Source organism: Citrus sinensis, chromosome 9, assembly GCF_022201045.2.
Source record: "Citrus sinensis cultivar Valencia sweet orange chromosome 9, DVS_A1.0, whole genome shotgun sequence".
NCBI classification, from domain to species: domain Eukaryota; kingdom Viridiplantae; phylum Streptophyta; class Magnoliopsida; order Sapindales; family Rutaceae; genus Citrus; species Citrus sinensis.
In genome coordinates this window covers 13,500,177-13,525,869 of record NC_068564.1, presented here as the reverse complement: position 1 = coordinate 13,525,869, position 25,693 = coordinate 13,500,177, and the positions used below count along the sequence as shown (strand labels likewise).

Genomic DNA, 25,693 nt, shown 5'->3' with positions numbered 1-25,693 from the left:
GTTGAGCTGGATATTCATTTCATCAGATAAAAAGTTGCTACCAAAAAGATTGTTGCATATTTTATTCCAAGTGAAGATCAAACAACAAATGTTCTTACTAAGGCACTCACATTTGATCAGTTTTGTTTTTTATGAAGCAAATTAAATGTTCATCCAGGAAAGTTTAGCTTCAAAATGGATGTTAGTGAATGTGCTTACAGAGTATGTTTAGATATAGTAGGGAGTCATACACTTGATTAAAGAGTGCTGCTAATTTTTCATAGACAGTTAATTTGTCAATCTTCAATTAAGTAAACACTTTAGCTTATAACAAATTGTAACAACTGGAGTCATGAGTATAAACACTCAATTTGTTATCAGCTATAATCAAGAATAAATAATATATATTTTTAGAAACATCTCTCTACTTTTCTTTCATTTTCCTTTCACTTTCTTGCGTCCAAGCACTCTGTATTACACTTTCAATCATTAAAAGAAAAAAGAAGAGAAAACAAAAGGAAGCATTAGTTTAAAATATAATAAATATATATATATCTAATGATTGATTTAAATGATAAGTGAATTAGTCACATACTTGGCTCAACAGTATTCATTTACGCATCCAGAAATTGTTTACAAATTCTTTTATTTATCGACACTTTGCAATCTATAGATTTTCAATTATAATGCCTTGAAGACACCTCAATTGAGCTCTTTAGTCTACCTTTACTATTAGTACTTGCTTTTCCTTCTTTTGGCCTGCCTTTTATATATGTTATGTATGGATCTTGAAGTAGTACTTGGCTAAATATAGCTCTCAAATTTTCTTTTGAATCTTTGAAGTAAACACTTGATTGTCATTACTAGATTTAATCAATTTACTGATTACCTCTAATATTTGCATGAAAAGCATTTCAATGCGTTCAATTACCATTTTGTACAATATTTCATTCTTGGAAGCAATATTTCATTCTTTGGAGTAGACACTTGATTGTCATTACTAGATTTAATCAATTTACTGATTTCCTTTAATATTTTTATGAAAAGCATTTCAATGTCTTCAATTACCATTTTGTACAATATTTCATTCTTGGAAGCAACAAACTATACTTGTGTAAACATACAACACAAATGTCTAAGGTAGTATGCTTCTTAACACTCATGCCTGCTGCCTTCAACTAGTCCATCCATTACCCCAAAGGTGTGTCTGGCACCTAGCATTACACAACATTACGATCCTACGTAGCATTAAATTAATATAACCCTATGTTTGGCTAAAAACTAACTTTGTATTAGAACGCATAACATTGCCATTATAATACACTTAAAGATGCTTAAACTAAACCTATGGGGGTATCGCGTTTACCATCAAAAAGAAAAAAATGTAAAAGTTTTTCTTCTTCAAAACAATAAAGTCTCATAACTTCTCTTTACTTCCATTCTCTTCTCAAATCCAATCATTCTTGTTCACCCAATCTATCACCGACATCAATATAGCCAGAGCCACTAAATGTCATCAAGTGCTCTGACACGACACCGCATCTACTGTTCCACCACCTCTATGTAACGAGGTCTACAGCTACTACATGACATCACAACAAATTTATATTATCATTTTTAGCTTCCTCCATAACTTGATGTTTTAAGTTGTCAAGGCCATTCTTTACAAAATGAAAAAAAAAAAGAGAAAAAAAAAAGAAAATCGAACCCAGTTGCTTACTCATTTTTGCTTATTTTCTTTCTTCAGCTTACTTAAAGAATGGAATAAGAATTATAAATCTATACAAATCTTCGGTGACTTTTTGCAAAAATAATTAAAAAATAAATAAAGGATACAAAGAACTCAAAAAATAAAGAAAAATTGTAGAATGATACAAAAAAAAACAGAGAAGGAAAAAAGAAGAGAAAGAGAGAGAGAGGAAAGAGAATTGGAGATGGAGATTTAGTTTTGAGATGGTAAAAGAAGGAGAAAAGAGATAAGGACGACATATTAGATATGGAAGAACATAACTTTAGTTTATTGTTTTGTTATTTATTTTACCATTTGTTTTATAAAATAAGTAAAATATGTATAAGTTGTTTTGTAATTCATTTCTGCCAAAGGCATGTTGATAATTATGGTATAACTATTGTATTACTTTATTAATATGTGACTATGTTGTAGTATGTATTAACTTTTATACTATCAACGTTAGATAACTTTTGAATGAATCTTGTATGTTTCAACTACTTATTCATGTTGTGATATTTTTTAGAGCCTACTTGATTTAACTATTTACTTTGATATTTATTTCAAAGGGTATGTATTTGGGAAATGCTAAAAAAATAAATGCTATATTGCCAAAAAGTTTAAAATTTGTTAGTTTTATATATGTTTAATGAAGAATTATGATTTTTTTATATTCATACTAAAAACTGATGTAAACAATTTTAAAATTTAAGACTTTTGTATTTAGTATTTTTCTAAGTACTATTAAGTATTATTTTCCAAAATATAATTTAAATTAATCACCAAAACAATTAATATAGTGCAATGCACTGTAGCACCAAATATAGCAAAAATAGAAATTAATATATTACAATGTAATATCAAACGTTGTACATTATTATTACATTACAGTAGTAACGTAATACAATATAATATGATACACTTGCATTAAATAATGTAATATAGTGCAATACAATGCCAAATGCACCCTAAAAGAATTGGCTCCCTTCATCCATTTTCTTAAATTAAAATATGATGGAATTTCATCAATTTCAACTTTATTAAGAACTCTCAACATATGAAGGCAAACCCACGAAATAATAGTATCCTTCTTGTGATGCTCTCCTTTTAATAAATTGTTCAAACGAACTTTTAAAGTAACCAAAGAAGCATTAAATTCACCATCATTGTCTCCCTCTTCAGACTTGTAATGAATTGAATTAACCAATTAATCACAAAATTTGTCAAAATATTTCGTGTATAAATGCTTGCTACATGCTTCAATATCAAATTACTCTCATCAATGACTTTATCCTTATGTTCATATATAATCTTCCAGATTATATCCACAATCTTCTTTAAAGCTTCCCCATATCTATCTACAAATTCTCTCAATTGTTTTTCTTTTGTTGAGACAAACTCAATAAAAAATGCCCTAGCACCTTCAATTCGGCCCTAGGTGTTCATCACTACATAAAATGTTCCTCAATGGTACAGCGGTACCCATGATTCACGAATTTCATTGAAATTTCTAAGCCATTCATTATTACTCAACCAAAATCTGTAATCAAATCACTCCACATAACTTCAAAATATTTTATCTTATATGTGTTATAGAATGCAATTTTTTAGTGCACCTTTGAATTTTGAAATAAATATAGACAAGTTCTTTCCAAAGTTTTTCTTTATATGCTAAAGACATGAACGATGACATGTTAGGAAATGCCTTTTTAATAGCTGCATCCATGGCTAGATCATGATTGGTAATCATTGATATCAGATGTTGTTCTCTATAACTTGTAGCCAAATACTAAATAGCTTAAGGAAAGACACCTTTATTTCATCTTGCAAAAGAGCACAATCAAACTGCAAGGTTCCATAATCATGGTCCGCTGTAGAAAATGGTGCAAATGGTAACTCATATTTGTTCATTCTATGTGTAGTTTCAAATGTCACTACATCCCCACCTCTTTCATAATTTGCATGTGATCTACCATCCACACAAAAAATAGTTTACTACCTTCCCAAATTCATCAACTTAAATAGCGTGAAAAAAAAAACGAGGATAAGATGATTCTCATGTTGCATACTTTAAAAATAGTTAATGACTCAATGATCATCTCCACTTTCTAACTCTTTAAGTCTAATTTATTTCAAGTGATTCCAATAATCTATATCATCGAATCCTAGTACTGTTAACATTATATGTTCTTTATAACGATTTTGATGATAACAAACTCTGAATATTTTTTTATAGAGTTTTTCTTTAATAAACATTTCATTAAATAGCCGTATAATATTTCTAAACGTGTTCATAAAATTTGAGTAATCATTAACCTTAAATTGGAAAAACATTTTCTGCAAAATGCTGATTAAAACTGTGATTATGAAAACAAACGGTGAATCATTCACATTGAAATGGTTAATCGATAAACTCTAGAGATGAGTATTTCCTTAAGCTTGAACCGATTAGCAAAAACGGACAATGCAAGTATGCAGGGAAGGCTACTGGAATTAAACAGCGAACCGTTTATATCAAACGGTTAACCGATAATTTCCAAAGTGGAAACATGTGCTAACTTTGAACTGTTGAACACAAATAGATAAGCCTATTCTATTTTGTAGGCTACTGGAAATAATCGGCGAATCGTTAACTTCAAACGGCTAACCGATAATTTCTCGAATGTCATTCCGTGCTAATCTTCAACCGTTTAGCAAGAACGGATAGTAGAAATTTATTTTGTAGGTCTCTGGAAATTAACGGCAAACCGATAGTGGCAAACGGTCAACTGTTTATTTGAATTTCAACTCAACAGTTACTTAGACTAATAAAAACGGTTAACGGTTAACGACGATCTGATTTTGTACAGAAAGTCAATGACTATATTTCAGCTCCAACTATAAATAAGCTCAATCAAATTCAAACAATAGTTGATCACAACATTATCATTGAGTTTATAATCAAGAATATAATCTTCATTGAGTCTTAAATACATTCTCTTTTAATTTATTCTCACATTTGGGCATCGATTTGTAACCATATACTTTGTGTGAGAGAAAAACAAATTTGTAATCTTTGTTTGAGTGATTGTAAGTGTTTGGATACACTTGGGTTAAGAGATTGGGGATAATCTCTTGGTGTAAAGATTAATTGACACCTTAGAAGTCAATTGTAAGTGTTCTTGAAGCCTTGAAGGCTTGACTAGTGGAATCCTCAAGCCCGGTGTGCTTGGAGGCGTGGACGTAGGTGAGGTTGCCCGAACCACGCAAAAACCTTCGTGTTTGAATCTCCCTTCCCTTATCTTTTTACATTTTGATTGATTTATTTATTATTGCTTTAAATTCGTTTCAGATTTGCATCTAGATTCGATTTAGTATTGCATAATTTTTAGAAACTCAATTCACCCCCCTTGGGTTGCTTAGATATTATTGCAAGTACTGTACCACCAAATATTGAAGGAACCTTTGCTATCTGAAAATTCTCCCTATTAAATGCCTTAGTCAAATCTTTAGCAACATTTCGTGGGATGAGTATTTTGGGCAGCACATTCGTGCAACACTTAAATATATCTCAAACGAAGATGTTAAATAAGTCTTAAGCTTCTTGACTAGCTAAGATAAATGCTTGCATAAGAGCTAGAGAGAAAAAATAATAATTGAGCCGAAGAAAAAGAGTGTGTACAATAGTATAGGTATATAATACTTGATAACTTGCTTGTAATTGCTTTTGAGTTGCTTGAATGAAACACTAAGTGCAAAGCCTTATCGATCAGGAGGCTTGACATTCTACCTAGTTCTAGAACCTTTCGCAGAACTCTCACGGCTTAGAGGACTCAGACTCTACCAGTCTCTAAAGAATTCCTAGATATTTACAGGTAAAGAAAGTGATAAAGATGGAACATTTTAGAATCAAGCCAAGCTAGAATATCTTTGGCTTAGTCTAGCTAGCATCTTTGGCTTAAAATTTTGGCACCCCATAACATGTAGCCAACATCTGTCTATTGCTGCTGCATACGTACCCTCTTCACAGGAGTCACATCTGTAGTTATGGTCATCTAAAAATTTAAGGTGCGCTCGCTATTGTTTTCAAATCTCATTTTCTACATTTTGAATTTAGGAAACATCAAATATATGTTCGGCAGTTCATTTTTTGAAAGTATTTTGAAAATAAAAAACTGATTCTACAATTTTAATAAAGGAAAGAAGAAAAATAAATTTTTCTTGTTTTATTTGTTTCCTAATACAATATTAACTTCTAGAATGAATAATTTTCTTCCACCATCTCTCAAACTAAAAATAATATCAACAAAAACATTATCATCATCATCATCATCATCATCATCATCATTATACCAAAAAAATCAATTTCCTTCACAACAATCTTTTCATTTTATATATATTATAATACTTATGTTTTTATATATGAATTAAATCAAAAATGTAAAGTTCATTATTTTTGTTTAAATAAAAAAATCAACAAGATCACCTAATTTATTCTTAAAATTAAAATAATCAGACTAATTAAATAATAAAAATAAGGGAAATTGTCAGCCATATACCCTTAAACGACACCAGTATCAAACGTGCTACAATACTTTTCAAGTATATCACTCGTATACCCTAAGTTGACAAAACACTTCTGCCGTCCACCAATCTGTTAATTGCTGTTTGCAAGCGCTGACATTATAAGGATAACCTAGTCTTTTTTTAAAAAACGACATGTCATCCCATTTACCTAATAAAAAATGACATGTCATATGATATATTTTGATAAAAATGACATGTCATCCCATTTATCGGATAATTGTTAATAATTCCTAAAAAAAAGCTATTTTACAATCGAATCTACTCCTCCAAAATTTAACCTAAATTTTTGAAGATCTACTCCTCCAAGCTCCAACTGGAATTTTTTATGGTATAATATCTATAATTGTAAATAATATGTTGTTAATAATTTTTTATTGTATAATATGGATTTTTTTACGGATAATTGTTAATAATATGTTTCATTAATAATTCATATTTTTTAATAAAAAAATGTATTGTTAATAACAAAATAAAAAAAATTGTGTATTGAAAATTTACATTAATGTTTGGGGTAAATTTATCTTTTTACCTCATTTTGAGTTTCAAGGGCGAAATAGTCAATTTGCCACAATTCTGTTAACTTTCTAACGAAAGTTAATAGATTGGTGGATGGCAGAAGTGTTTTATCAACTTAAGGTATACGAGTGATACACTTGAAAAGTATTGTAGCACGTTTGATACGAGTGTCATTTAAGGGTATATGACTGATAATTTCCCTAAAAATAATTATACATTACTAATATCAAGTTTATGGAAATTATTCCAATAATAATTCTTTAAAATATTCCTACCGAACGCATTTCACTTCTTCTCAGTTTCAAGACTATTTTTAAAAATGATACCAAACATATTTTTAGAATTTAAAAATGACATTTTCATTCTCATTTTTGTTTCATGAAAATAACAATTGAAAAATAATACTAAACAACCCTTAGTTACGACCCACTTATTTAAGTTATGATTGTAAAGAACTCGCTTTTATGCCTTACAACCACTTACAATTGTGCTACACTTTTGAGATAGTAAATTTACTCCATCTATTCTATCTTTCTTCCTTTTCTTGCCCTCAAAGTGAGCATATAAATTACATACTAGTAAATTTATCAACGCGAGAATGAGTTTTATTTGCTCATCGAATTTGTATAGAGAATCAATGCTTCAACCATAATTTGTGTGTGATACCTTGATTTATATATATATATAAGTAAGTTACTATAATATAAGTAAGTTACTATAATAATAAAGTATGAATATATAAGTTAATTTTCTTTAGTTTTATATGTAAAGCCTTTAAACAACAAGCTTTATATATAAAGAAAACTTAAAAACAAAAAAGGAAGCATTTACCATTTCTTCGCAAGGGCTCATGAGCATGATGGGAAAAATTGGGAAAACTTTCAAGGCTTGGGAATTTTGCCAAAAATTAAGTTTGAATCTTGCACAACTTGATTTTCGAAGCTATTCTAATGTTACTCTAGAGTTTTCTATGGAAGGAGAAAATGGATGAGAGAAAAGTAATTTAAATTCTATTTTTATTTCCATTGTTTAGTTAAACAAAATATATAAGAATTTAATTTCCATTAGAGTTTAATATCCATCATAATGTAAAATTCGAATTCCACACTAAGGATTGAAAAATTTAAATTCCTCTTATGTTGGAAACCGAAGCTTCCAAAATTACCCTTCAACCTTTTAACTTGTTTAATGCCATTAATAATTATTATTTATAATTTTATTTTATCAATTTAACATTATAAATAATTTTATTCTAATTAAATTTAATGAATGATTTAAGAAACTTAACAAAATAAATAAAATTATTTATTTATTTATTTAATATGAAAATATAGAAATATAAATTAATCGTCACCGAAACTCTGATCAGATCATCACCGAACAGTCGCTAGACCTTCGCTGGACCGCCGCCAAACCACCATTTTATTTTATAATTCCTTTCCCTATAAAATTTTATGTCAAACCAAACAATGAAATTTAATTTCACTATTCTCCTCCGCTCCTTTCTTCTCCCTTCCCCTCCATTTCACTCTTTTCCTCTCCTCCCCTTTCTTCAAACCAAACATAGCCTAAAGTCATTTGGGAACATTCATTATTGGAGAGTAATTTAAGTGTAGGAAATGCAGAGAGAGGATTTGAGTGAGAGGGAAGTGATTTAAGCTTTCAAGTTGGATTTCTCACTAAAGGGAGTGAGATTTCTATCATTTTTATTATTAGTTGAAGTTGGATTACACAAGAATGAAGTTAATTTAAAGATTAGTATACTTTATTCATAGAAGGGTTTCCAACAAATGAGTAAAGTTGCTTCCAAGCTAATTTTATTAATTGGTGGATTATTTTAGGAACATAAGGGCACCAGCAAGACATTGTAGAGCCGGAGACACTTTGCCCTCATTGTTTTCTTGATTCGATGTACAAATAGCTTGTAAATATATATATTATGTAACACCCCAAATTCACCCAAGAATCCCAAGAGGAATTTGGAAAGAAACCTCTTAACATTACAATCTTATTACTATTCCCAAAGGAAAATCAATAATATCCAATAATATCCATAGTCGAAACATAGTCTCTAAAACAATAAAAATAACAATAACCTCCAATACCAAATTCAACTCTAAATAATAACCAAAGTAGCAACAATTTATTCATCACAAAAAGGCCCAAAGTTTTTGGCTAGCAAATCATCTTCTCTAAAACAAAAAGCCCACATCTCTAAAATCAATCTACAAAATGTTGGAGACGAGAGGGGAGCCATCAACTCAATAAGCAAACTCATGCATAAGATTACTAATAACGATGAAGTACATAATAATCATTATGATGTGCCATAAATTAGAAATCAGTAATCATTTTGTAATCTTATACATATGTACCGTTAAATTAGAAATCAGTAATCATTTTAAAATCTAATATATATGTACGGTAAAACTTATAATCAAGTATGTCATAACGTAAAAATAATCATTTTTAATACATATTGATAAATGATGTGCCATAAATTAGAAATCAGTAATCATTTTATAATCTAATATATATGTATGGTAAAAATTATAAGAGTAATGATACAGCCACAAACTCTTGTACAAATTTATTTTGTACAAACTGGAGTGGCATTAATTCATTGGTTGAATGAAAATATAAATTAATAAAAACAAATCATGTGGGCCAAGTGATATTTAATGCAACCAATCTTATCATGCCACATCAGTTTGTACAAAATAAGTTTATACAAGAGTTTGTGGTTGTATCATTATTCAAATTATAATCAATTATGTCATAACATAATAATCATTTTTAATAAATAATCATTTATCAATAAAAATCGTCCATTTGTTCAGTTTGTTCATGCCTTATAGTGTCACCTATATTCCTGGTGACCTGGCCAGTAGTTTAGTATATCACTTGTGATCCTGGTGATCCAACCAGTTGTTTAATCAGAGTACTTTACCTTGCAAAAATTGCCAATACGTGCGCACAGTACAGTTAATTGTTCAGTAATATCAGTAATAGTAAATACAAACAATGAGCTAAAACCTTAAAATAATTTTCAATCTTTGACTATCGTAAAATACTAGCTATGAAACCCAAAAGGGGGGTGAATTGGGTTATAAACAAAAATTGTATAATAAAAAACACAATACAATTAAAATTACTGCTTCAAGGAATATGAATAACAATAAATTTAACAAAGCATAAACTTAAAAGGAGTAAGGGTGAAGAAAACAAACACATGGATTTTTACGTGGTTCGGCAAACCTATCTACATCCATGCCTCCAAGCAAACCACCCTTGAGGATTTCACTATTTAAGCCTCCCAAGGCTTCAAAATCTTACAATTGACTTCCAGGGTATCAATAAACCTTTACAAGTGATGTTTCACTCACACACACCTTTCCCAAGTGTTTCCCACGCCTATGCTTACGCAAAAAATTGAAAGTTATAACAAATACTCTCTTTCAGAGTGAATATATAAAAGATAGCTCAATGATAACTTAATATATATATATTTGCAAAATGGAAGCTCAAGATCAGTAATATGAACAAGTTTTAGCTCAATTGATATTGAAAAAGTTGTTAGATTTGAGTTTGATTTGGGTTTTTATAATTTAAACAATCAAATTAGCCATTATTGACTTTTTAGGGACTTGTCGGATGCCACCAAAATGAAGCGGTTTGTCACTATGCTGACGTGGCAAGTTACTCTTACAAAATCAAATTTGAAATTTTGCCCAAGCAGTTAGCTGCTAGATTTAGCCAACTAGCCGCTATGTTTCTAGACCTTAGGCAGTTAGTCGCTACAAATTAAGCAATTAGCCGCTATTGTTCCAAATTTTATAGTTTTGCCTTAAATATTTTAGAAATTATACTATGGCCCAAAAGATTTTGAACGTTTTTCAAATAGGTCCACTTCCAGAATTTAAAATAATACTTTATTGATATCAAAGTTTTCAAAATCTTTCATTTTAGTCCATTATTTTGAAAAACAACCAATTTCATAAAATTACTTGTCTTATAATTATAAAGCCTTTAGTTCATGAAAAAAGATGACTTATTAAATAAAATCTTGGGCTTTTAAAATGCTAAATCATGCATACATTAAATCATACTAGCTTTACAAGAATTATAGAAATGGAGATCACTTTGAGCTAGTACTCTTAATATTTGTCCTTGATCGTGTCATTGCCCATTGTGTGTCTTGAGCTAGATATTGCTTGAATGAATTTTACTCTTCAAGAACTAGTGAGATTGTGAAATATACAATTACCCTTAATATGTGGTTTGTTATTATCAAAATTATAGTTCGTGTAGCTCTCTAGGCTAAAATATCAATAATTCAACAATCGATCAATAAAAACTCTTATAAGACATTTAATTGGGAAAGCTTTACAAATTAATTTTAAGGAAAACAATTTATGGAACACAAGTATTTTAAAGTCATTTTTTAAAACAAATTTAAGAAAAACATTTTAAATAAACTTTAAACCAAAATGTAACTCATTATTATAAACTAGGATAATTGATCTATATTAAGAATTTCTTCTATATCTAATTGTCTTCTATATTATAATTGTCTAATTCTAATTGATTAACTCTTTTATTTTCTGGGCAATTTGGATTAATGTGTCCTTCCAAAACTATACAGACGTACACATGGGAATAATAATTATAACAATAAAATACTTCAAAACCATAAATTGCCAATCCATATGAATAACATTATTTTTTACATACATAATTACATATATATAATAAACATTATGCATGAATTCACTTACCTCACTCCGAAGAAACTAACAATAACCCCAAACACACGAGCTCACTCTTGGCCTATAATTATCAAGATGAGATTCTCATCAATATCATATTCAATTCTGGCCTTCATAAGATACGCAACTTCCTTAAACCATTTACTCTAACCTAAACATATCAATTCACCAAACTACACTCGACCATCTTATAGGAGCTGATTTCTAACACGCAAAAACTATGTCTGAAAAATCATAAATATTACAAAACTACTGTAAACATTTTGGCATCCAATATAAATGTTAACAAGATTAATTAGAGTCCCTAACCATCTCCGAAAACTAATTTTTCCGCAAAAGCATTAAAATTGTCCAATGACAATATAAACAAAGGACTGCTGATTCAAAAATTCATAACTTTAGTTATGCATGTTCAAAAGTAGTGATTCAAGTTTTGACCTTCAGAGGAGACTATAAGGAATCATAATTCAAATTTATAAGACATTTGCTAATGAAAAAGTAACCCAAACTTGCTTTAATATTACCCCTCGCAATTCTGGAAAACAGTTCCAGGATTGCGGCAACCCAGCTCTATGATTTTTAATGATGTTAATATAATGACAAAATTACAAAATTAAATATACAAAAAATAAACATATGTGTGTGCAGTAATAAAATTTTCTAGAATTTTTAGAAATCTTATAGGTTACGAAATAAATTATAGAAGCGAGAATTGCTGCTGAAAATCAAAATTTTCAAGAACTAGAGTTTTAACTTCGAAAAATCAAAACAATTAATATACAATGAGTTTTTTAACAATAATCATATGGATAGAAAGATAAAGATGTCTAGTTTAATAAATTATGAAGGTTTATGCATGAGACTTAATGAAAACAACAATCGTTTAACATTGAATCTACATTGTTAATAGTTTTCAGGATAATATACACAAAACCATTCAATTAATTATCTAGAATCATACATAAAATTAGAAATTCAAAAGATTATAAATACTTACCTCTCCAAGAAGAATTTCACTCAAGACTACACCTTTGAAACTTAAAGCCCTTTCTCACACACTTCTTGGAAAATTTCTAAATGCAAATGAGAAGGGGGTATTTATTGAACATCAAGGCACACACAAGGCACACACAAAGAAAATAATAATAATATAATGAATTAAATTAAAAAATACAACCAAACTTAATCATTCAAAATAATTACTCAACTGCACCAATTTCTCCACTTAACCAAACTTTAATCATTCAACATTATTACTAACATAAAATAATATATTCTATAAAATACATATAAAAGAAAAGTAATAAAAATGAAACTTGAATCATTCACTTACGTATTATAAGTAGAAAATATTTTATCCTATAAAATGCGTACATTAAAAAATAAAATAAAAAATTATATTTTACATATTATGTTTAAGCTTTTATGGTTAGTGATGTGATTGTTGATAATCTGGATGATTTATTAGTGTTTTAAGAAATGAAAATATAAACATTGAGATAGAGTATGGAATAAGGTGTAATTTATGGTTTTGACGGTATTATGGTAAATTTTTACCCCAAAAGAATATATTCAGGAGTTATAAGTTATGGGGTAAATATTCATTACGAGTTATATTGCATAAATTTAATTGTATTTCTCATGCTATGAAAGTAATTATATCATTTCATTGATTTAGTAAGAGCCACAAATGTGAGTCAACCTACAAATATCCGCAATAGCCAGGTTGAGTGTCATCATAGTAAGTGGAATGCTAAAATAATATTTTAAATTTTTCTTAGGATTTTAATTTGGGTAAAGAAAAGCATGTTTATAAGTAATGTTTGATGCATCAATTATGTTTTCTAGAAATGGAATTTATTTGCCTATTGATGTGTTTCTAAAATGATATTATAAATAATTTTCTTTATTTATTTTGATTATAATTTCGCGAGAGTATTTTAATGAAAAGGAATATAGATGTATTGCATCATTGAAATTAATGTTTATGTACATATGTATTAAAGTTCATTTTTAAAATCATTAGATAGTACATTTCCCCTCCAGATATAAGGACAAGTATATAAATATATAGTTATAGAGATATAATTGAGATGGAGGTCTTTAGTGCATGTCTATGCTCACCCAAGGCTTTAAGTTATGTGCTTGGTCATTGTTACCCTTTGGAAGTTATGTTAAACATGTGGTATGATGAGATACATGAGATGACATGTCATTAGTCTATCGTTGTAGCTTTAGGAATGACAGTATACTTTATGTATGTCATTGCACTGTCCATATGAGATTCGAGGATGACAAAATCGTTCCCATAGGCACTTGTTTAGTGACAGTTTTAAAATTGCACACACAGACACACACACACAAACACATATGTTTTTTCTTGATATGATCCTCATGATCATTATGCCCAACATCATGTATTTCTTTTGTATACTAGTTACTTGATTTAAGGTTTAAACGTTCTAACTTTTTTTTTTAACATATAGTTTTATGAAATTATATATTGCAATAATATAATTATTTTTCAGTAAGTTTATTTTCAAACTTATTATCCGCTTGCTGAATTTTATACTCACCCTATTTTACTATATTTTCCCCTTACAAGAGATGGTAGGTGCACGAGTCAACTTAGTGACTGTAGTTATTTTGAGCTTTGACCACATGATGGTGGTAGGAAACACAGATGATATTATTAGGGCATTTTGATCATCTTATCTTGGATTCTATAATTATTATCATGATTTGATGAATATGGATTTTTAATGTATGTTGTTGTTAGTACAACGTACTCTTTTCATAATTTGGAGATGTTAGGTGATACTTGGATTAGATCGTTTTAAGTATATTATTTGTTGTGATGTGTGATATTAAGTTTGAGGAGGTTGATTGATGAAGTTAATTCAATATTGAACTATTTTAGGAGTGCGCCTTTTACAGGTTTGCATGTTCGAAATTCCAAAATATAGGGGAAATTCTATAAAACTTTTGGCAAAATCCTTATCGATAATTTTGTCTAATTACATTACATGAAAGTAAATAAACTCGCCCTTGGAGTTTCGGGTGGGTCATTTCATTTTGTAACATTCTTTATGCATCATGAGAGAAATTAAAAAGTCATCCCCATAAGCGGCGCATTAGTACCTTTATTCTTCTTTTGTGGATTTGAAATTTCAACCTACCAACTTCTATACTCATTCTTATAAGAAAACTAATTTATGCTTATCAATAAACTGAAAAAGATAGTAAATTAAAGTACAAACGATAAAAACATATATATTTGCTTGCTTATGTTTGGGTTAAAGTTTATATAGTTTCTATATTTTGAAATTAATTCTTGTTTACTTCTTATATTTTGAAAAATATCTCAAAACCCCCCTGACATTAAATTATTGACACCCTCACTGTCATTTTTGTTAGTTTTAACAATTAACACAATCATATTTCTTTTCTTGGATATTAACAAGAAATTAAATTATAAATTAAGCCCAAAATATAAAATTATGTACAATATTTATATTTTTTTTGTTTTTATTCATTTTTTGGGCTTGGTAATATTAATTTTCTTTTAATTTTTATTAATATCCCAAGAAAAAGAAAGATTATTGTAAAATATTGTAAAAGAAAATAAAACAAAAAGTAATGACAAGGATCTTAATAATTTTACATTAGGGATATTTTGAAGTATTTTTCAAAATATAAGAACAAAACAGACAATAATCTCAAAATATAGGGACCAAATGAATTTTGTTTTAATTTCTTCTTCACATAAATAAAAATTCTAGTTTTTAAAATTTTTGAGAATCAATATTCTCTATAATCTCATTGAGAAAGTCATAGAATGAAAAGCTCTTACTGATGTAGTCTCTTTGAGGAAGAAAGTATAAGTCATGATTCTCTTTCTTTCTTTTAGTACCCTCAGTTTTACACTCATTATTATTCATTGAATCTTGGATGAATTAATAGATGAGATTTATTGAAATTAAATTCTTAGAAACTTTTGATATTTTATCTATATTAACTTATTTGTATTCGTAATAACAATTTTGATGATAACAAACATGTTTTAAATTGATAAGTTTGAAAATTTCTTAATTAGATCATTTCTTTAAAGTCGTATAATATTCACAGGATTGAAAAAAAACTACCTGGAAATAAACGGCTAACCGTTTATAGAAAACGACAAACCGATTGCATTCTAGAGAGTAAGTTTCTAGATAACGGCAAACCGTTTATGGATAACGGTACACTGATTGTATTCCAAAGAGTAGGTTTCTAGATAACGGCAAACCGTTTATGGATAATGGTACACCAATTGCATTCCAGAGAGCAAATCTCAGATAACGGCAAACTGTTAACGGATAACGGTAAACCGATTACTTTCCAGAGAGCAAATCTCAGATAACGGCACACTGTTTATTGATAACGGTAAACCAGTAACAGTCTAGAGAGCAATCATCTTGCAAACGGTAAGCCGTTTATGTCAAATAGTTAATCGATATCTTTGGACAAGATTCTAGAATGATAACGGTAATCCGACATCTTGATAATGGTGATCCGACGATTTAACTTTGGCACAACGGTCACTTGCTTAAGCCATAACGGCAATCCAATAAGTGATAAACGGCGATCTGACTGTGTGCAGAAAGTCAACAACGGCTAGTTTTCAGCTCCATCTATAAAATGGCTCTATCAAATTCAAACAAAAAGTGATTCAACCGTTATCATTGAGCTAGTTATTGAGTATACAACTAGTATTGAGCTTCAAACTTGATTGTTTTTCATTTTATTTCGCACATTGAGCTATCACTTGTATTCAAACGCATTGTGTGAGAGAGATTTATTTATAATCCTTTTGAAAAATCAAATTGAGAGATTGTAATTGTTGGGATACACTTGGATTAAGAGATTGAGAATAATCTCTTGTTGTAAAGGTTTATTGATATCTTGAAAGTCAATTGTAAGAGTGGTTGAAGCCTTGGAGGCTTACTTAGTGAAATTCTTAAGCCCGGTGAGCTTGGAGGCATGGATGTAGGCACTGTTAGCCGAACCACATAAAAATCAATTGTTTAATTTCTCTTTCCTTACTCTTTTATTATTGTGCTTTATTAAATTTATTGTTTTTTATTTTATTAAGGCAATAGATTGAATTGTTGTGTGGTTTTTTTTTCTTGAATTTAAAAATCTCAATTCACCCCCCTCTCAGGTTGCCTAATTATTATTTCAATCCTCCATATAGACCCCAGCCTAAATCTTTCTCCCTTCTGTATTTTCTTTCTCCTTTTACACATTCTCTATCTCTCTTTCTCTCCCCCTCTCTCTTCTCTTGTTTTTTTAATCCTGACTTTTCGTTATTTTGTTTTTCTCAGCTGTAAAATTGTTTTACTCTCTCCAAGTTCATCTCATAACTCTCTCTTCTCTTCTCGTCTCATTATTGCTACTTTCTTTCATAAAAGTCAATTAACTGTTTGACACATTGTAGGGAAAGAATAGTGAAGAAGTTGAAAGACCCTTAAACAATTAGAGGCATCATATGTGAGGATGTTTTTTAAAACGTTAGAGTAGGCTAGAACCTATTATGAAGATTATGATAGACAAGAGATTTTTTGGATTTCAAGTCGATCTTCTTCCAAAAGTAGAGTGGGTTGTAATGAGGTGATTAATGGACGACTACTTGTGCCCATCAAGGAAAGTGTGTGTCAAAGAATAATAAGCCTAATTTTAAAGAAGAACACAATGAAGAAGATATGAATTATGTAAATACAAAACAAAGAAGTAGAAGTTGTTCAACAGTCAAATGTGGGTGTAAAGCTAGAATGCAACTTATGTATGATAAATGGTCAAACAACTAGAAAGTTATGGTTTTAAGAGAATCTCAACATCACAAATTAGTTACTCCTGCTAAAAGAATTTGATAAAGTTAAACAAAAAACCATATGTGGAGTTTTATACTATTCGTTGCATGATTTTCACAAAGAGTTGTGAAATGAATTTAGAAAGAGTAGAGAAATTTTTGTGGTTGAGAAAAAAAAAAGCTAGGGATTAAAAAAACAAAAAAAAAAAGAGAAGAGAGAGGGAGAGAGCAAGCACGTGCAAATAGAGAGAACGAGAGAGAAGACATTTGGGATGGGATCCATACGAGAAGAGAAAATATTTAAAGTTCTTGAATAGGGGCTCGTATCTTCTCTAAGTTTGATTTAAAGGCTGATTTTTGGCAACTTGGTATTTCACCAGTTGACCGTCACAAAACTGCTTTCTGCATCCTTGATGCCCATTATCAATGGACTGTTATGCCTTTTGGTCGGGTTTATTGACACTGGTACAGATACCAGTATGATAGATCCTTCTGTCCTTCCCTCTGATTATTGGGAAAATCACTCGAAACTTTTCCAAGCAGTTAATGGAGAAACTTTTGAAACTCACAACGTTCACCCTCTTTGAAGGCCAAGAGTGCCGTGTTTTCGGGTGGTGTCGTGAAAAACTATTTTCAAGTATAATTTTCGGATTTGGTTGGTACATGCGGTGCCTCACTACCCTGTATGCTATAAAACTGGTCTTTCCTGTCCAACCAGTCCTCCGCCATCTCACCACTCCTGAATTCTCCCCAGACCTTCTATGGACTCTCCTTGAATGGTACTCCCCACTCCCGGGTATGTCTCCTTCAGACCTCCTACTTGCTAAGCAAGAATGTTCTCAGTTGCTTCAGCAAGGTCTTATTGAACCTACTGATTCAGATTGGGCTTGTCGACAAAATCTGTGAGCAAAAAGAATTCTTCAAGGACCTCATGGAAGAAAAAAAAAATCCTTTTCTCAAGCTTGCAAAAAACCCTATCTCAAGATGTCATGGCTTTTTGAAATAATGAAGGAGCGACCTTAAGACCAAAAGGCATAACAGTTCATTGATAATGGGATGCTAAGAATATTTTTAGAGGATTACTAATCTGCATATATATAACCATATAGTGTAAAAGATAGATTTAAATATATAATTAATTATCTATTAAATAGTATCTTTGAGAATTTAAATTTAAATAACTCATTAGGACTGCAGAGCTAAGATAAAAGTTAGAAATTTTAACTTTTTCTATTAAGATAATGTCTTAAAATAAATAATATTATTTGAAAAATAATGAACTCAAAAATATAATCTCTTAAAATAAGTGATGTTCATCAGATTTGAAGACGTAAAAACAAACAATCCCATAATAAAGTTTTAAAATTAGAAATATGCTGAAATTTTAATTGTTTGTGAGATTAGGAATCCCCACCAAATGAGATGATTGATCAAACGTAATATGACCATCTACCGAATCAGGTTGGATGAGGTTGGATGGTTCATATCATACGTGATTTTTACAAGATCAAATTAGATGTTCAGATCAAACATAATACAAGCCTTGAGATCCTATTCCCTAATGAAATATAGTAAATACAATAAAGAACCATTCTTTGTAAAATTGTGCTATTACTGGCTATTTTTACAATAGTATTATCATCAGGCGAGTTGTTCTTTCCTACTCGCATTCTTCCTTAAGTTAGCTTTCTTACGAAGACATCCCAAATTTGCAACGCAACTAACGGAGATGCCCTTTATTTTTGTTCCAAAACTGCCATGCAGCTGAACTGCCACACATCACCAATTAGTAGGCCAACACCGCCACATCAGCAGGTGACCTCGTGGTGTAGAAACTACGAAGACTCTCTCTCAGGCTGCAAACAAAATTCACAAGTTCTGCTGTGTTGCAAAAGACAAAACTTAACCTACATGTTCATCTCCTTCATGAATCAGCTTAAATGGTGAAATGAAGTGCTGTAAAAGTGAAGACAAAAACGTTTCCAATAAACGGAGGTGAACACCTAAAAGAGCCCACACATTTTTATTATCATCTAAGCTCCAACACCTTGCATTGAATAAAAATAAAATAAAATAAAAACAAAAGAGCATCAAAATCAGCTTTGACTAGTCTTTCTATTAAGCGCCCAAAAGTTAATCAAATATCCCCTGGCAATGAACTGGTGAATCTATATGATTAGCCTCCTTTGAGGTGCTTATCATGTGATCTGCATACAATTTCAGGAAGCCTTTCTCAAGGGCTTCCCGCATCCATGGATGCCGGCAACACTCTATAGCCTCGGGGACAGTTAGCCAGCTTCTTTGTCGTGTGCTCTGTTCAGGCCAAGACTCGAGCTCCTCCTTCACAAGCAAAGCAAACATGGCAGCTTTGCATAAACCTTCTGGACTAAACTCATCTTGAAGGGTTTTGCTCTTAAACTCATAGTAACCCAGAAATTCCTGAAATGCAAGACTTCTTTTATCTATAAAATCAATGCTAAAACAAGCAGGTTCTATGTAAAACAGATGATGGTTGAAAGCATGGAAAAAGAAAACAGAAAATAATTAATAAAGAATAAATAGTGTTCTCATTTTTCAAAGTTATCAAGCTAATAACTACATACATACCCAGGCCCCAGAAACACCAAATAGACTAAAAAAACCCTGTAAATTTGTCCTAGTTAAGCAAAAAATGCCATGGAGTAATTGCCAAACTAAAATTCTGCCACTTTCAGTCATAAAGAGCTGTATAATCAATTCAAACCTCTCTCCCCTTTATTCTTCTACATATCTCCAACTGATTCGACTACTATTTTATGTTTTTTCTTCTCTTGAAAGTAAACATCAAGATACAGATTAGATACAGACAAAACAAGAAGAGAGAAAAAGCAAGGAAGAACCAGAAGAAAACTGCAAAACTGCAAAAGAAAAAAACCATACTGTTAACATGATATCCAGGTAAAAGAGAGTATTGCTCGGACTAGATTCTAGAATGCACATGCAGACTAAAAGTCCTTCTCAATGCATGAAAAATGAGCTAAATGTACGACCACGAACAACCAATAACTAGAGGAATCAGGTCCACATAAAAATATTATAGCTGAAGTCCATGGCAAGAACAAGTTCAGTATTTTTTCTGTTCAACAATTAGCAGATGTGACTGCCCAATAGTACATAACTTTCTTGTTGAAATGCATTGGAATTCGATAAACCCAAGAAAGTGAGATTCGTATGTGAATGTGCCCTCTCTATCTATCAATATATTTTTAAGAAATACAAAGGTTGTGAGGCATGAGTGAGGAAGTTCTGATGAGCTATTGACCTCAAGATCGTCTCAGTAATTTCTGCAAAAGAAACCAAAAGAGTGCCGGGTAAATCCTTAAGACAATCATTACAATGATATGCTCAGCTTATGATCTTCTCTCCAAAAGCTCACAAATTGTTGAAGTGTCCCTCAGTGATCTGAATGGTGACATGTTAAGGTAATTATCTCTTATATGTGTTGAGTGACCAAAACCCGGTCAAACAATTTATGAAAGACACCCAGCATGTCAAACCATTGTCATGGCAGTTCCCTAGGCCAGATCTTAACATATCTTCAAGAAACCCTAAGGTATGTAATACCACAACCTCTCAACTTTATTTCTCTAACTCCGCATGTTCTTCACATGAAATTTTTGGCCTTCAAATTATCATATTGATTCACTAAGTGATCAGAATGGTGGGCCTACTCAGATGCTAACTTGAAGAACTTATCAATATCCTGTTGGAAGATTCAATCAAAGATACCCAGCAAATCAAGTTGCTGTCATGGCAATTTTTAGCAGAGGCCAAGAAATATCTAAATTAACCATGGGTACAGTCCCATGCCTCTTGCATATCTGTAGCACTGAGAAGCTCATCCCATTCATATGAAGCTTCAGCACTGAAGAAATCTCACAAACTCTGACAGCTTCTAACTTTTAGCAGCACTAATTTTGTAGCCATCTCTTCTACATACGCTCATGTGAATTTTTTGCCTGGCTGCCTATTTCTCTAACCTCATGGTCTGACCAAATCTTGTCAGAATATATGGAAGACCAACTCATAAGGTCACAAAAAACTTAATCATGAATATAGAGACTCCATTGATGCATCTCGAAATGACCAAATCATAAGGTCATCATAACTGTTCAGGCAATTGTATGGAACTTACTAATATGCCAGAAGAATTACCCTACTGATTTTTCTGATAATTTTTAGGCAACTAATATGCCAAAAGCATTTCCCTACTGATTTTTCTGATAATTTTTCAGTCAGGCAGAAGAAATCATAAGTAAAGAACATGTCACCAAATAAAAAATATGGTAGAAGATAGGCGGACTGACATTGGTAGCATTTTGCTCTGTACTAATGTTTTCAATCAACAAAGTCATCAATGCCCATGCGTTCATTTATTTAATCAATTCACAGACAGTATGTCTTGCCCTCAGGTGACATGCATGGAACTTCCAGCTATTACTATTTCGCTCAAAACACAGTTTTCAATTTGGGGCTTGAGATCATATTTCCATGAAATACTTTGTTATGTTCTTTTTTTTTTTGGGTAATTGTTAGAATTGAATGATTAAATCAACTTGTAGTTCATGACAAAGGAAGTTAATTGAAATCGCATACATCATCCTTGTTTAATTTATCCCAGTACACTCAATAAGTTGACTGTAAACTATTAGGGTCAATATTTGAATGCAGACATGAACCTAGCCATTCACACACAAAGATGAAAAACTTTTGAATCTACAATGCTTCAGAATATTGAATACCAAGAAATACAATTAAGTTTAGAATAATGACTTAATCAGTTATGCATAGAACAGACAAATAAAGAAGCAATTTTTCTCACCTTTAGATGCCCTCGAACTCCAGCCTCTTCCAAAGCTTCACGTAAGGCTGCCTCCTCAACGGTTTCATCATTTTCCCAGCCACCCTAAGATCAAGCAAATAGCAACAACATGAATAAAACTAAAAACATTAAACATTTGATTTCTTTCTCATTTATTTTTAAGGTTTTTGACAGAGATTCAGTTTTCTTTTTCTTTTTACCCCCTTCGTTCCTTCTTTGTCCATCTTCTGTTTTTTTTTTTTTTATAATAATTTTTATCCTCCTAACTTAATAATATAACATAGCCAGCAAGCAGCACTACACACTGGGTAATCACTGAAGAAATACAGACTTCAAACATCATCAAATTAGGATAATACTCGGATAGTAGTGTAGACCTTTTTTTTCAGATTGGAAACAAAGAAACTTGTATTAAGAAGAAAAACACAAAAAAAGAACCCCTTATGATCACAAAAAGATCTATACAATAGAATATTGATCAGATTTTGTAAGTAGGTAGTAAAGGATCTATTAAAATACATTCTAAGTTATTTAGGGGAGAAAAACAAAACTAACACAACCACACAGAAATCAAACCACCAAGGCTATCGAGCTCATTAATTAATATCAGTTTCACATGTAGGCCCCCCAGAGAAAGATAAAGAGAGTAATGAGCTATAAAAATTAAGAAAAAAATGTCAGTTAGATGTTGGTTGTGAAGGGTTTAAAGTAGATAATCTCCTCTTAAAGTGTTTATGGTGGTAACATTGAAACAGATAAAACAGTGGAGGTGAGAAGCAACCATATCAATGCTTGAAAAGTAAAAAATGAAAGAATTTGAGGATTTTGAAATGAACTTCCAAGTTTTTATCAAACTAGCTTCAAGAGAAAACCTTCTTTCACAGTGAACATATTTTAAAATTATCCCTTTGATGTTGAGGGGTCCAAATAATCTTGATTAAAATTTAAACTTAACAGTTGCAGCACACAAAATATTTGACCATGAAGTAAAGTTAACTATAATCTAAAATTAAGGACCTGAAAATTTAGAGAACAATAACCACTAATTAAATGGATTAACTGTAGAACATTAACTGCAAATTTGTAGTCATTCACAATGAACTATTACTTTCTTTTTGTTTTTTTTGGGGATAGGAAACAAAGAAACTCATATTAAGAAGAAAAACATGTACAAAAAGTGCACAAGGTGTCCACAAAAAAGAATTCTTTGAGATCACAAAAAGATCTATACAATAGAATACTGATCAAATTTTATAATTAGTATAGGATCTATATGTCTTTATAATCTCCCCAAAAAAAAAAACAGACTCAAAAACACAGATTTAAGTCACACCCCTTCCCAATTTAGATGAATGACAAAGATAGAAGAATCTTGAAATTCCTTAGTAACTGAGGTCCAAAAGAGAAGCTAGTAATTGCACTCTTTCCCACAAAAAGATGATGTCTTCCTCAGACTCTTCAGAAAACCTTCTATTTCTTTCAAACCAAATCACCCAAAAATGGCCAGTACTGAGCATCTCCACAAGACTTTTTAACTTTTTCAGCTTTCCCAAAAGCATGAATAAAATCTGAAAGCAAAGAATTGCTAGAAGCTGGCATAACCCTACTCTGAATGCACTATTTCTATTGAAACCCACACATTTTACAATTGAGAATTTTCTGTTGGAATGCTGCATGCGATGAACAATAGTCATTTCATGGAAGCAAGATTTGATTCCAGGATTGTTTGTAATTGTTCCTTGTACAGAAAAATAAATCTACTCTCCTCCATTATGCCCTTAAAAGGCGACTTTAACAAAAAAGTACAGACTCACTAGCCACTAGCAAGGATCTGTATATATAAGGAAGAATCAGTGAGTCAAAATGCATATTTGAGCTCACCTTATAAATTGAAGATCTAACAATTGTCAAAAAGTTTTCACTCATGCATTACAGAGGAAACGGATATAAACTATCTCAATAGTCTGTTTCGTTCATCCAACATCTAACCTATGCACTTCAATGACTTTAAGATGCCATTTACTTGTGCAATTTCCAGCTTTCCTTAGAGAAGTGGAAGGATAGGATTCTCAAAGCCACAGACCCGCTATTTATCTATTTTCCACAAGAAACAGATAAGCTTATATTAGAAAGAAGAGATTTACAGAGAAATGAATAAGAAATCGCGAAGAAAGAGACACATAAGGGGGAGGGAAAACGATTCAAAAATAAAATTGCATACGTATCAGCTATCCAAATAAAAAGATCCATATAATTGTTTTAAGATCAAATACATGTCCATTTTGCTTCACAGTAATTGTTTATCATGTGAAGCTATTCCAGGCTGCAGTCCATTTATAAAGAATAAAGGTATTGGCATCGTGGGGTAAAAGGAAAGGCTTTGGCAGTAAAAATTTACATCTCAAATACAAAAGGGCCACCCTAATGATAATCATAATATTCTCGCATACTAGCAGAATATTTATTCAACTCAGTAAAGCAATTCGAAGGGTGACATTCATTTATCAGTAGTGACAATGAAAGCAAATGACGGTGTCTACAACCACATGCAATGCAAATGCAAAGGGGATCAAAGTGAAAAATGAGAAGGTACCTTGGGAAAAAGAAGACCAGGTCCACTAGTTGAGTTGATCATAAGTACCTCAACAATCTTTTCAGATCCGCCATCACCATCACCATCACAATCACCTTCTTCACAATTTCTATTTCTATACTTAAAAGGAATACACCTGTCAAAGAAATTTGAATTAATTAAAAGAAAAGTAACATATATTGTAAAATGCAAATCACACACGCCAATTGACGATTAAACAAAAAAATGAATTCAATCAAAATAAAAACTAACACACCCACCCGGCAACAAGGCGGCAGCCGGCCTCGTAGCGCTGCTGATGGCGACCAGTACGAGCCACCAATTCAGACATTTGTCAAAAACTCTAGTACTACTAATAATAATATTATAAAATTAATAAATAAAGGTGGCTATGTCAATCTCAATCTTTTCATAACGAGCAAACACAGCATTATTATTTCAAAATATCATGACCAATCCATCAAAGTCTCTTTCTACCTTCCTGGCCTCAACAACCTCTAGAGAGAAAGAGGAACAGAGAAAAGCCAGCCATCGGGTGGAAGTGGAACGGTGTTGCGTACAACGCGTCAGCGTGAGGTCTTTCTGTTGTTTGGGTCGGTTATTTTTATTTTTAATTTTTTTGGTTAAAAATTAGTTTTTTATCACCTATAATCAAAACCAATCACTTTGGACTAGCGTTGGCTGTTGCCTGTGGGTGGCGTTATTTATTCTCTTAAAATTACTCCCAACATTCAAACTTTAACAAAATTATTTATTATAAAAATATTTATATTATAAATTATTATTAAGAACAATGTACTATGAATAAATATAACATCACTATTCTAAA

At 31.1% G+C, this 25,693-nt stretch overlaps 1 protein-coding gene and 1 pseudogene across 1 annotated transcript; one reads left to right on the top strand and one right to left on the bottom strand.

Annotated features, from left to right (window-relative positions):
• The window catches only part of LOC127899876 (uncharacterized), a 104,727-nt pseudogene that overhangs the window by 16,241 nt on the left and 62,793 nt on the right, over positions 1–25,693 (top strand).
• Positions 19,390–25,475, bottom strand: LOC102615225 (nudix hydrolase 16, mitochondrial). Its single transcript, XM_006477434.4, has 4 exons — positions 25,125–25,475; positions 24,865–25,000; positions 22,272–22,355; positions 19,390–19,849 (listed from the first exon to the last, which is right to left on the bottom strand). The coding sequence occupies exons 1-4, from the start codon at positions 25,193–25,195 to the stop codon at positions 19,544–19,546; spliced, it is 597 nt and encodes a 198-aa protein (XP_006477497.2). The 5' UTR covers positions 25,196–25,475; the 3' UTR covers positions 19,390–19,543.

Excerpts from the sequence above, each read along its gene's own strand:
- LOC102615225 (XM_006477434.4), bottom strand. The coding sequence starts at position 25,195 with ATGTCTGAATTGGTGGCTCGTACTGGTCGCCATCAGCAGCGCTACGAG. Across the intron at positions 25,001-25,124 it reads GGCTGCCGCCTTGTTGCCGG|GTGTATTCCTTTTAAGTATA; the intron begins GTGGGTGTGTTA and ends TTTCTTTGACAG. Across the intron at positions 22,356-24,864 it reads CTGGTCTTCTTTTTCCCAAG|GGTGGCTGGGAAAATGATGA; the intron begins GTACCTTCTCAT and ends GCTTGATCTTAG.